Source organism: Coptis chinensis, chromosome 8, assembly GCF_015680905.1.
Source record: "Coptis chinensis isolate HL-2020 chromosome 8, ASM1568090v1, whole genome shotgun sequence".
Taxonomy (NCBI): domain Eukaryota; kingdom Viridiplantae; phylum Streptophyta; class Magnoliopsida; order Ranunculales; family Ranunculaceae; genus Coptis; species Coptis chinensis.
The window spans coordinates 88,703,156-88,717,123 of NC_141463.1; the positions used below are offsets into that span (position 1 = coordinate 88,703,156).

Genomic DNA, 13,968 nt, shown 5'->3' on the forward strand with positions numbered 1-13,968 from the left:
CTCAACACAAGTTGCATCTTCGTGGACGTGTTATGAATGCAATATCTAGACTCCTAACCACACATTTAGTGATAGATCGTGTTTGGTCGTGATCATTGAATTATAAGAACACCCTAGCTAGTGTTTGCAGTGTGCAACCTTCAACTCATACTGTAAGCTACCGAATGAAGAATTGAGGTTGCATACTGGGACCTTTAACTTGGGAATTGAGATTTTATCACGGTTGTTCTTCTCGTTGCTCAGAGTGATGCTTTGGTGATCAACGGAAGAAGTAGAGTGTGGGTATAGGAATCAAGCGGTCATGTTTCAATTGCTTCTACTCCTTTCTCTCATCGTCATCAGCTTGAATAAAATTCTTCCAGTGTCTTCCATTATTTGCCCGTACGACAACGCTAATATTAAATACCCGTTTAATTACGAGAACAGGAATTTCAGTTTGGGATGGGGAGAGGGATATCCAGGATTAATGATCAAATGTTTAGATAACCGTCCGTTCATAAATATCTCCAACCACCTCTATCTTGTGCAAGAAATAACCTACGACAGTAACGCTGTAACAATAGTAGACGCGGATATAGAAGGACAAGATTGTCCTCAACCACAAAGAAATTTCTCCTTATCCGACTCAACACCGTATTTACGCTATGAAGATTTTTACAACGCTATCTTCTTCTACAATTGTACCAACAATAACCATAATTATAGTGTTGCGCAGCTTCTCCCTTGTCTAGACAACTACAACAACAGTAATACAAATGAACGTTCTTATGCTTTCAATCAAGATTCAATCCCAAAAGGATTTGACGGGTATAGAACCTGTTCGGAGAGTGTGGTAGCACCTTACTTTCCCAGAGGTCTAACTTTCTCACAATTTTATAAATTGGGGTTTGACCTCTCTTGGTCTACGCCTACTGAATGTCAGGACTGCGAGAAATCTGGGGGTATGTGCCTGTACAATACTACTACAAGTGTTCCTCGATGCGTATGCCATGTTTTTTTGGAGGATAGAGTGTGTCCATCTCGTAAGTTTCTAATTTCTCTCTCTTTAATCTCTTGCTCAATCCTAGATCTCTTGTGTTTCTAATGCAATCCTAGATACAATATCCAACATTCCAACTGGATAAGTTTTTCGCAAAGTTTCCGATCCCATAGGGAAAATTACAATATTGTAGTTGCGATTTTTGTTTCCATAAATTCAAATTAAACATGGCCGAAGCTAAACTATCACTTCGGCTAATAATATGAGTTTGTAACTATGGTCATGCATGTATATATGTTAACGAGAATCACATGTTTGCATTGCAGACTTAAGTACTGGACAAAAGATCATAATTGGTGAGTTATATATACTACATATTACTTGATCAACTGTTTATAGAAATTTATACAGTTTTTAGACTAAATTGAAAAGTTATCTCTTTGTTTACACTTTATAGGTGTATCCACTGGAGTTGGAGGACTAGTACTTCTAACCTTACTCGTTATTTATAGGAAGATTATTTCATTATGCTATGCTGCGTGGGAGGAATAAAACGGAAACTTTAATAAATGTGGAAGAGTTCTTACAGAGTTATGGATGTCGTGCTCTACAAAGATACAAATATTCAAGTGTCAAGAAGATGACCAATTCCTTTAAGGACACATTAGGGAAAGGAGGATATGGTGTGTGTTCAAAGGAAAGCTTCACATGGCCGTTTAGTGGCAGTCAAGGTATTGAATGAATCCAAGGGTAATGGTGAAGATTTTGTCAATGAAGTTGCCACCATTGGCGGGACAAACCATGTCAATGTGGTCAACCTTCTTGGGTTTTGTGCCGAGAAAACCAAACGAGCCCTTGTGTATGAGTTTATGCCGAACGGGTCACTTGAAAGGTTTATTTACCATGAGAAGGAGTCAAGCACCATGCCTATTTTGGGATGGGAAAAGCTTTACCAAATAGCACTTGGCATTGCTAGAGGGTTGGAATACTTGCATCGTGGTTGTAACACACGCATTTTGCATTTTGACATTAAACCTCACAATATCCTTCTAGACCAAGACTTGTGTCCCAAAATCTCGGACTTTGGGATGGCTAAACTCTGTCCAACAAGAGATATTAGTGTTGTGTCAATGGTTGGAGCTCGAGGAACTATAGGTTATATTGCCCCCGAAGTATGTTGTAGAAACTTTGGAGGGGTGTCTCACAAGTCAGACGTTTATAGTTATGGAATGATGGTGTTAGAAATGATTGGGGGAAGAAAGAATATTGATGTGGCAGTGGAGAACATGAGTGAGATATATTTTCCCAGTGGATATATAGTCATCTTAAACCAGATTTCAATGTGGAAGGTTCGTGTGAGATATTTGAAGAGGAAACAACCAAAAGGATGATCGTGAGTGGCTCTTTGGTGCATCTGAGACACACCCAACAGATCGGCCTTCAATGACTAAGGTGGTAGATATGTTAGAAGGAAACAATGAAGATTTAAAAATGCCTCCAAATCCTTTTCTTCATCCACCTTCACAATCTTCGATTTCATCGTCATAAGAGTTACTCTACCATCAAATTTGGATTTGTTCTACAACACTGCTCTTTAAATTTAGATAGGTATTGTACTGCTTTTCAACACTTGTAAAAGATATATGGGTTCCATGATGTATTATATCTTCTTTTTTTCACATATTATCCTCCAATGGCAAGATCGATATTCATGCTCCATATGACTCTTTGGTGCTACATAGCTTTCTCAAACTAACCAAATATCGAATGATGGCAATATCTCTGCGTCAATGACAAAATTAGAAGTGCTATTTTTTTTAAATTTATTAAATAAGTATTAGTCTCACTATTTTTGAGGTAATTTTTGCAGGTTGCTGTGTTTGACATGTTTAGCCCGATTGTTTTAACTTGATGCAAAGGAAGTTGAGGTTGGTTAAGCTTAAGCTAGCTGAAATTGTATACTATTTTGCATCAAATGGTTAGAAATTACACAACTTTCATGACTAATTATTTAGAATGATCAAATATAGTTTTACACAACATCGACTGAAATAAGGCGGCAGGGACTTGTCCTCTATCATCTTATCGAATTTAATTGAGTAAAGGACCCTAATATATTTAGGGCCTCGCATGTGGTTAACAGTTAACACCCTTTTGTGATAAGAAATCGAGTACGTTTGTGAAGGAGATTCTCCTCAAGTCAAGATAAGATTCGAGATATCAAAAACTTTCCACCCTCTTGTGATATATAGTCCTCGTTTTTTGTCGTTTAGATTCTATAACAATCATACCATAATAATTATGAAGTTCTCTGTTATGCTATATTCCTGTGTGAACTCTCTTTCTTAACCTTGATATGCTATATAAAACTTTTGGGCCATGCCCGATCTTTCATAGGTGATATGGTAGCAGTTACATGGTTTGGCAATGATGGGTGTCTATGTCCACAAAGAAGAGGTTACCAGATGTTTTGAGTACAAACTTCACATCCGACGGTATGTATCCGAATTACTAATCTCTTTTAAAACAAGCATGCTAGTGTGTGATTTGTTGGCTTTAGTGTGTACTCTTGGTGTGATGCTACAAGAGAAAAAAGAAAGATGACTGCAGAAGAGTTCAAGGAGACTGCAGAGGCGTTACTATGCGAGTGATGTGAATTTATTTGCATTGTATTGTTGCTATGCTATTAAGTATTTCCATTGTTGAAATTGTTGTGGTTTTATGAATGTAAAAAACAGGTTGTGTATTTATGAATGTAAAACATTTGTAAACCATTTAGTCACTTTGCTCAATGTAATGGGTGTCTATTGATGCTCTGGAAATTCCATTTGTCTATATATTAGTATCATTTTAGAAATTTTAGGCTGATTAAGAATATTCTGAGAAAAGTTCGTATGCTAAATCGTTAGAGGCGTATATTTGGAGCTGAATTGGCATGTAATCTTTTTGAAGAAGTATCGACCCTAATCGACACTTTATTTTGGGAGATAGTAGATATCTTATGCAACCTGCCGAGGAACAATGGAGAAGATGCAGGATGGCAACATAAGTCCGAAAGTGATGGATATAGTGTCTTCTTGTAATTCTCTTATTGAGAACTCAAACAGGTTTATGTCAGTCTTTTATTTTCTGTTGTGTTAAGAGGATCTTGGGAAAAGGTCGAATTCTCAATACCTTATTAGAGTTTGATGTGAAGGGACGATACCTTGTTAGGGTTTGATGTGAAGGAAAGTGTCTAGTATAGTAATTATCTCATTAAACTCTAACCTTCTCATTCATTGATACCTCGGGGCACAAAGCAAATACTTGGATTTCAATATATGTGACTTCTCATTTGGTATTTGGTTGTTTAATCTGCAGAACTCTTTTGCATTACCGTGGCAGTTAAATCGCTGGTTTGAACTAGCATTGCATGGCGGGCTGATGGGCTCATCCTCATTTTCTGCAAAATTTGATATTTCACCCCCTCTTCGTTATATGACTTTGTTCGGATTGGTAATGGCTGGCCCATTGGGTCCGAAAGTACGACTACAATCTGTTATGTTTGCTAAAAAATTGCAATACACTATAGTCCACCGGAAAATAAAATATAACACTCCAGTTCAACTGGTTTCATTTGAAAGCTTCACCGACTTGGATGTTTCGAACAAATTCTGTTTTGGTGCAAGGCATTTAGCATAAGCTTGAAGTAGATCTATTAATTTTGGCAACTTAGTCGATTGCAAGGCCTATCTAGATCTGTGAGTTTGTGCACTAAACAATTGTGTTTAAATTTTTTCAGTAAATGGGTGGATCTTGACAAAGTTTATACACCTAAAACTCAACTATGTTCCCAGTTTGGAGAGAAGAAAAATTCCCATGTGAATGCTGAATATTCTCGTGCCATGAAACTACCGTTCACCGTTCGATGATCTGTGCGAAAATAACATTTATACTTGTATAAACAAGATATAGTATAACGACTCCAGTAAACACTAACAAACATTCACCAACTCAACATCAAACAAAAGCCACGATTTGGTGGTATTGTAGGAGGTGATCCCTGCGATTTGTATGCATCACGGAGAGGATAACGTGGGATATTTAGCGTCGAGCTATATGAACAAATATAACAAGAAGAAAAACTAAAAAAGTCAGATAAATACATACCCCATTGATGGTGGAATTGTCAGCCTTCTCTTGTCACCAATCCGCATAACAAGTTTGTTTAAATAGTCAACAAGAATTAGTACCATTAACACCAACATCCCACCCCTTAATAACTTGTCCCACACCTGCAAAAAGAAAATCAGATTTTAGAATCACTCAAAGAACAGAAAAAAAAAATATATAGGATAACATTAAGAAACACACTAGCTAACCAAAAAAGTGAATCAGTACCTCGACGGAACTTGAAAGGTACTCTCCCTACGTTTAGAATCGAAAATTTTGTCATTTTTCTTCAACTTCCCAATATAATGAACATATACCTGAAACCAACAAATGACAACAAATGACAACAAATGACAATACATGCATTTTTAAGCTACTCATAATTAGGAAATTGAGACAAACTGCCTTTAAAAGGACTCCATTTAATTTGCCAGAGGAATTATTCACACCATTAAAAATTTGTTCACGTGGCAAGACATGGAAACATGGGAAAATTTTGTTCTGGAGAGGAATTATTTTGGTTTAATCGAACACATGGAAATAGCATCCCCATAACGCAATTTACAATAACAATTAACATGGGATTCTTATAATGGCCATTTAGGTTTATAGCGAACTTTAAAGATAGCTACTAGCCTACAAGCTCAAGAGTTAACTACTTGAGCTTTTAGAATACCATGATTCTAAAACTCTTTTCTGGACTTGCTTAAGATTTTCCTCGCAAGTGTCAAAAGCCTAATAAATACTCACATCGAAAGCAGTATTATCAAGTACCTTTAAACAACTTGTCTACATTTTGAAGTTGGTTTCAGCCGCCCGTGTTGGACCTCAACACAAGTTGCATCTTCGTGGACGTGTTATGGACCTTAATATCTAGACTCCTAACCACACATTTAGTGATAGATCGTGTTTGGTGATCATTGAATGCTAAGAACACCCTAGCTAGTGTTTGTAGTGTGCAACCTTCAACTCATACTATAAGCTACCGAATGAAGAATTGAGGTTACATAATGATGGGAAAAAGTGAGACAGAGGAGGAGGCTTTCAATAGAAGTCCAACTGACATAGTATCAAAACTTTTACAAATGGTAACCTTCAATTAACATCTAAGGGAGATACCCTTTCTATCATGTTTTTTCACATGAGCTCATATGAAATAAGCATATTGTCTTTGTTGAATATTTTTTGGTATGAAGGCAACTTTGATTCAAGCCGATGATTAAGTCCGTAGTCTGCTGCCTTTGAAGGATTAGGAATTTCAGTTATTAAACACATGAAAGTGGAGTTGATACCTTTAGGGAGTAGTATGTATCATATATACATAAATCCTCCCTAATCACAAACCAACCGAACTTGACGAATTGAGTGTGTATCCATCCGGACTTGGGGTTTTATAGCTATCCATCTCAAAAGAGCTTCTTAATTTGATCTCATCTTCAGTGAATGCTGATGTAAGTAAGAAAAAGAAAACGAAAAAAGAAAAAGAAATATATTAATAATACCGTAATGCTTTACATCCATTATACTATACAAAAATTGAAAAGGTCCTCACAATCGTCAGTTAAGATATTAATGAAAGTAACCAAACTAGCTTAATTACCACCACATCCACAGTTCGTTCATCCTCGATCTTTTGAATTTTAACTCGACTAACATGGACTGAAAAAGCTTGAGTTAGTTGTTAATGGTGGCCTCTAAGGGGGTGATTATTAACCTTAGGGGTATTTAGGACATTTTACAAAATTTTAGGAAAAAATATGCAAAACACACGAGAGTTGAGAGTTTTAGATTTAGGAAACCCTAGCACACCAGCTGGGAGTCCAGGGAAATCATCACCAGATCAGGCAGAGTCGGATGTGGATAGCTTTGAGAGTGAAATAAAGGCTAGATATGGTGAGGGATCAGTTGAGAAATATAGAAGAAAGTTGTTTGAGGAGTTTGGAATGAATCTGAAACCGAGTCGTTTGTGTGAGGAAGCATCAGAGACTCTTACAAGTAAAGAAGACTTACTAAGAGAGGCCAAGAGATTGCTGGATGCGGTGAAAGAAGTCAAGGAGTTTGAAGAGAATAGTGATTCTGTGCAGCACATAAATCTTTCAACAAAAACAGCAGAAACACAGGGGGTATCGAGAATTAATGGTGAGGGAGAAGATGGAGACTTCATCTTCAAGAAAGTAACTGCAGACATGGGAGAGAAGAAAGGCAAAGAAGTGGATCCGATTATTTCGGATCTGACCAAAGTAAAGAGTTCATTCGTGCAACCACCACAAGTGCTGAAGAACTCGTGAGCTGAGATTCTTGGCAGAAAGTCAGTAGGTAGAGAGGAACTTTCTTACATACCTCCGACAATGGTGAATGGTAAGCAAGTGATACATGTTAAAAGTGAAAAATTTTCTGATTATAACAAGAAGTTTGAGAATCTGGTGGTTGGATCGTTTGTGGGAAAAAGAATCAGTTATAATTATGTCAAGGAGATAGTTACTCGTACATGGGGGATCAAAAGCTTTATAATGAAACCATATGGTGATAATATGTTTACTTTCAAGTTCGAAAAGGAAGAAGAAAGGAGGGCAGTGTTAGACATTGGTTCTTTTCACATAGCAAGCCATTTATTTGTAGAAATGCGACCATGGAAGCCGCTTTGTTGAAGCCGAGACACGAGAGCTGAAGACAATACCTATTTGGGTGGTTGTGAAAGGACTTCCGATGGAGATGTGGAATAGAGTTGGATTCAAAGCAAAGTATCGAAAGTGCAGTTGGTATACCCATGTTCAGCGATAAACTTGAGAATCCATGTCGAGGGACACTTTGCAAGAGTTTGTGTGGAAGTTGATACCAACCGCGGTATATCCAGAGAGTATACCGGTGGTCTTTGGACCAAAGGCGGGCATATAAGGTATCGTTTGAATACAATTGGAAACCCTCACGATGCTTACAATGTGAGGTGTTTGGTCATAATGAGCAAAATTGTCCGAGGAAGATTAAGGAGAAAAATGAACAAGGTGAGGCTATATGGTTGAAAAAGGATAGTAAAGTTGAGCAAGTCAAGGTGAATGAGGATGTTCAAACCGAGAAAGGCTTGGAGGAGGGCCGTTCAAATTGAGAAAGGCTTGGAGGAGGCAAACACAGAGTGAGGAGGCAAAACAGATAGAGGAGGTTCAAGAAGTGCACAATGTAGAGGAGGAGGGAAAATGGGAATCACCAGCAGAAAAACATACAATTAGAGCGAGGAAACAAAGCACCATTGAGGGAAAGGAAAAACGAGGAAATGAGGAAACAGTTTTGAAAGGGAAAGAGAAACAAACAAGAAGATGGAATTGAATTGAAAAGATACAAAGATTGAGAACACAATACAAGGGACCTGCTCGAGGAGGATTGAAAAGGAGAGATCAGTAGAGAATAGTAATCAAGAGAAAATAAAAGAGGGTGAGAAGAGAACGAGGGTTAGCATGATTAAGGAGAGTTCGAAAAATGGTGCCGCGATTGCAAAGTGGAGGTCGACGAGTCGCGGTAAAAGAGGTCGGTGGGCAAACAAGCAGCAAAGGCAAGAAAGTTTTCACTAAGGGTGGCACCCTTAAACAGCCCAATATTAAATGACGAGTACAGCATGTTGGAATATGAGAGGCTTCAATATGAATTTCAAGCATAATGAAGTAAAGGAGTTGATCAGAAAGTTTCATTTAAGTTTAGTAGGGTTAGTGGAGACGAAAGTTAAAGAGGAAAAAATGAATTATATAGTGAATAAATGTTTCGCTGGATGGCATATATGTCATAACTATGAAAATAGTGATAAGGGCAGAATATGGGTGGTATGGGATCCGCAAGTATACTCAGTTTTGATGGTTAAGAAGGGGCTACAATACATAACTATGGAGGTGAGGCTACAGAATGGAAGTATGTTTGTACTAACTGTGGTATATGGGAGCACTGATTTATACATAAGGCAACAGTTATGGGATGAGCCAATCAACTTCTCTTATATCAATCAGCAACCTTGGATGGTAATGGGCGATTTTAATTCAGTGTTACATTCGTATGAGAGAGTTGGTGGTGCATAGACAAGGCCGCAACACTTTGCAGACCTTTTACAGTGTGTAACCTTAACAGGGCTGATGGATCTAAAGTCTAAAGGAAATACACTTATGTGGAGTAATAAGAGAGAGATAAGGGCATGGAGGAAGCTTGACAGAGTTATGGTCAATGCTAGATGGTATGATGAGTTTGAAGAACATGAAGCAGAGTTTCTCAATCCAGGAATTGCTTCTGATCATTCTATCAAAATTGTATATCCACTTAAGCAGAGACATCAAAAGAAGAGGTCTTTTCGATTTTTTAATTTTTGGGTGAAGGAAGAGGGTTATATGGAAGTCGCCAAACATGCTTCTTGGGCAACTGAATTTGGAGGAATCCAATGTATAAACTCATGAGGAAACCGAAACAGATTAAAAGGTGAGTTGATTGAGTGGAATAAAACTAGAGTGGGTAATGTTATTACTAGAGCTGATACCACTAGAAAGGATCTGGACAGGGTACAGACGATGCTACAAGTTGACCCTTTGAATAATGGGCTTATAAAGGAGGAAAGGGTAGCTACTCGGAGACATGTCCATGCAAGCTATAGTGGAGGAAGATTTCCCACAGTAAATCAAGGGACCAAGTTATAGTAGGCGGAGATAATAATACGGCTTATTTCTTTAAGTCGGTGCAAGCAGACAAAAAGTAGAAATAGAATAACTTGTCTTTTTGAGAATGATGGTAGTGTGATTGAAGAGGGAGACCTGATAGGAGCAGAATGTGTGAAGTATTATGAAAGAGTATACAGGCCCGATAGTTTGCTAGACATAAGCTTTGAGGTATATGGCAATATGCAGCCTAGATATCAGGTAACACAAGATGAGAAGATGAGATGAAGAAATCAGTAACAAGGGATGAGATTGTGCAAGCTTTAGCTGATATTGATAGTGAAAAGGCTCCGGGGAATGATGGCTACTCTGCTCATTTTTTCAAATCTGCCTGGAGTGTTATAGGAGATGATTTTGTGAAGGCAATACAGGGGTTTTTCAGATCTAAGAGGATGTTAGGGGAGGTGAATTCTACATGCATAGCTTTGATACCAAAAGTAAAAAGCCCTACCTCTCTGGGGGATTACAGACCAATTGCATGTTGCAGTGTGGTATACAAATGTATTACAAAGATTCTTACTGCTAGAATGAAAGGGGTAATTAACTGTATTGTTTCTAATAACCAGTCAGCTTTCATCACAGGCAGAAGGATACAGGACAACATCTTATTATCACATAAGCTACTACACAACTATCATAGGAATGAAGCACCTCCTAGATGTGCGGCAAAAATTGATCTGAGGAAAGCCTATGATACGGTGAGGTGGGAAACAGTGGTGTTTGCACTGAGAAGATATGGAATGCCAGAGGAGTTCATAGCATGGGTACAAGTATGTATAGAAACTCCGATATACTCTATAATGGTGAATGGGGCACCTTATGGGTACTTTCAAGGCAAAAGAGGTATCAGGCAAGGTGATCCTATGTCTCCCTATTTGTTTGTTATGGTTATGGAGCTACTAACAGAGCTTATGCATCATAGTGTCAGGGAAGGAAAATTCAAACTTCATTATAGATGCAAGGATCCTATCATCACACATTTATCGTTTGCCGATGACCTGATAGCATTCATGTATGGTGACTTTGAAACAACAGAATCGCTTAAAGAATAACCTTCTACCGTTCAAGCAAAGTACGGGTTGGATGTGAATGTGCGTAAAAGCCAAATTTTCTTTTGCAGAGGGGATGAATGAGGAGCTATGTGATTCTATAACCAATTCTATGCAATTTGCTAGGGGAGTTTGCCTGTAAAATATCTAGGATTGCCTTTAATAACGACTAGACTCACACATACGGATGCTTTGCCGTTGATAGATAAAGTGGGAAAGAGAATACAGAGTTGGCGAGGTAAGATGCTGTCTTATGCTGGTAGAGTGCAACTCATTAAGTCGGTACTCAGCAACTTGAGTGTATACTGGTTTGCAACGTACATAATGCCTCAAAGCATCTTGGATGAGATAAATAAGTTATGTAGAAATTTTCTCCGGATCGGGAGATTGTTTACCGCCTCATGCAATCGATTGGGTGGGATGAAGTGTGTTATCCATATGAAGAAGGTGGGCTGGGAATACGGAATGTTAATACTGTGAACAAAGCTGCCATTATGCGTCATGTGTGGAATTTGGTTAGTAAAAAGGATAACTTATGGGTTGTTTGGATTTGGAAGAATCTCATCAGAACTAAGAACTTCTGGAGCATGAAGATTCCGAATGATTGCTCATATAGCTGGCGAGCTATTTTGAATAGTAGGGATGATGCAAAACTTATAGTGCGACATCAGATAGGAGATGGCAGAGATACACTCTTCTGGCAGGACCCTTGGCATCCAAGAGGTATTTTAAAGAATGTGTTCCCACAAACATTCACATATGACACAAGTTGTCATATGAATGCACCAGTTGCGAACTTTATTAATAATGGAGAATGGAGTATAACAAATAGGCTAGGGAGAGATTGTCCAGAGATAGTGAAGGAGATGAAAGAGGGAGTAACAATAAAGGTGGGAGCAGATGAGGTAGTGTGGACTGATGCGCTATATGGTGAGTTCCAGCTGAAAGAAACTTATTAGACGATGAGGAGAAAGATACAGAATAATGATTGGTACAGAACAATATGGTTTCGGAATAACATCCCGAGGCACTCGTTCATTGGGTGGATGGTAATGAAAGGAGCGCTAAAAACACTAAGTAAGATGTATGACTGGAGAGTAGTGCAATCGAAAATGTGTGTGCTGTGTTGGAGGGAAGATGAGACGGAGAAACACTTGTTTTTTCACTGTAACTATTCCAAATATATATGGATACAACTGATTACTTATGCAGGGTACTCAAGGCAGCTGGCCATGACGTGGGAAGCTGAGTGTGAATGGGTGTTGCAGGAGAGTAAAGGTAATGGAGGGAAGAAAGATGCGCTGAAGCTCATTGTCAATGCGTTCTTTTACTGGATATGGATGGAACGAAACAAGAGAATCTTCGAAAATCAGCACAGAACTTCGCAAGACCTCATTCACAGGATGCTTGGAGATGTAAAGATAAAGCTGAGTTCAGCGAACTATAAAATGGAAGAAGGGCCAGAGCGTCAAAGGTTTATGGAAAAATGGAACGTGAACACCAGAATAAAGAGGGAGACAAGAAGGATGTGTGTGTGGGAAAGAGGAGGAGAAGGTATGTACAATCTAAATTCTGATGGAACATTGCAAGGACAGATTGGAGGGTGGGCTGCTGTGATTAGAAGCGAGACAGGAGAAGTGGTTGCGGCAGCACATGGAAAATCGTCATTTTGTGAGATAGCAATGATTGAGCTACAGGGATTGCAAGAAGGATTAAAGCTGGCGAAGAGACAAAATATCAAAAGGGTGCGCGCGCAGACAGATTCAAAAAATGTTATATCATTTCTAAAGGGGACACATCCGTGGCAGGTGAGATACATCATCAAGGAAGTGAACCACATTATACAAGAGTTAGAAAAGTTTGAAATAGTACATGTGTATAGGGAGAGTAATAAATTAGCTGATGCATTAGCGGCAAATGTGCCCAATGTGAGTTTTATTGAACTGATCCCTAGTTCATTCTCAGAAGATATTAGGAAAATTGTATATGAGGATGCTAGTGGAAAACAGTATATGAGATGTAATTGACTCCAAGCTTTATTTTTATAAATAAAGGGGTAGGGGACCTCGTTAAAAACCCCGCTTGCCAACCAAAAAAAAAAAAAAATGCTGATGTAAGAAGAGTTGCTTCTTCATTACTAATCTAGTCATCTTTGAATCTACTCTAAGATTTTCAAAGAATTCTCTATTGTCTTCATTTGCATGATCATCACCAAGAATAGTTCTATGGTGGTTGACTAATACATCTATTACACATTTACACCATTCTTCAGGCCCGAGGGGATCAATATGACGGACAAAATGTATATCTCAAGCAATGGGAGAACCTGGACAACTGACATTGGTGGTGTCCCAAACTAGTAAAGAAAATAAAGTGTTTCAGCAATGTGGTACGTGTTTCACTGCTCATGTTGATTATTGTTTCAGTGTTAACAGAAACTCTCTACTCAGGGATGTTAGTTTTGTAAAGTAAGACAATACTAATCCTTGTTGCTCCCCTGTAACCCTTCCAGAGGAAATAAATACCCGGTATGGCCATGGGGAGTCTCTTGGAAAGCAGGTAATAAAACTTGAAGAGGGTCTCGGTTAATTATCTTATGTAAATAATATTTTCGAATATAGACGACACTAAATGATGAAATAGTTCTCATTAGCTGAATTATATTGGTACATGTTTTATCTTTTTTGTTCTTTTCTTGGGGGCTGAGCCGTCTCACTTGGTAGATAAGTTGTGACGATCATGATGCTAGTCAAACTCTTCTCTGTATTGATGCTAGATGAGAGTGTGGGACTGCACTTACTGAGGTCACTTGCAGTTGGCCCAAAGAATGTTAAAATTCAACACTTTCTATTTCAATTTTTCAAAATATTGATTTTCATTGTTCTTATTTGCAAAGGTAGTTGAACTTTTCTAATGTATTAAGTTGCAGAAGATCAATTACACCTCGAATCCCCGTATGTCCTGTCGTGGGACACTCAGTCTGGAAAAATGTAAGATAACGGTTCCTGGAACCTGCGTTTGTTTGAAAGTATCAGTCAGGCTTCTTTGTCATTTTGGAATTTTTTGTATCAATAGTATATGTGATAATTAATGAATGATGGGGATA

General features: G+C 38.3%; 1 protein-coding gene and 1 long non-coding RNA gene across 4 annotated transcripts in view; one reads left to right on the top strand and one right to left on the bottom strand.

The window, feature by feature from the left end:
* Window positions 1-13,968, top strand: part of LOC147484023 (uncharacterized) — an 18,366-nt gene continuing 4,398 nt past the window's right edge. Inside the window, exons 1-3 of the long non-coding RNA XR_015204547.1 lie at window positions 1-1,022; window positions 1,306-1,335; window positions 1,437-2,907. This is a non-coding gene — a long non-coding RNA (uncharacterized LOC147484023). The remainder of the gene's footprint in view (window positions 1,023-1,305; window positions 1,336-1,436; window positions 2,908-13,968) is intronic.
* The window catches only part of LOC147484024 (uncharacterized), a 36,701-nt gene continuing 27,779 nt past the window's right edge, over window positions 5,047-13,968 (bottom strand). The window contains exon 3 of one of the 3 annotated variants that reach the window (XM_086577411.1): window positions 5,047-5,253. In XM_086577411.1, the coding sequence (XP_086433537.1) occupies window positions 5,235-5,253 (19 nt within the window). In that variant the 3' untranslated portion in view covers window positions 5,047-5,234. The remainder of the gene's footprint in view (window positions 5,254-13,968) is intronic. The other 2 variants (XR_015204543.1, XR_015204544.1) reach the window with 2 other exon arrangements.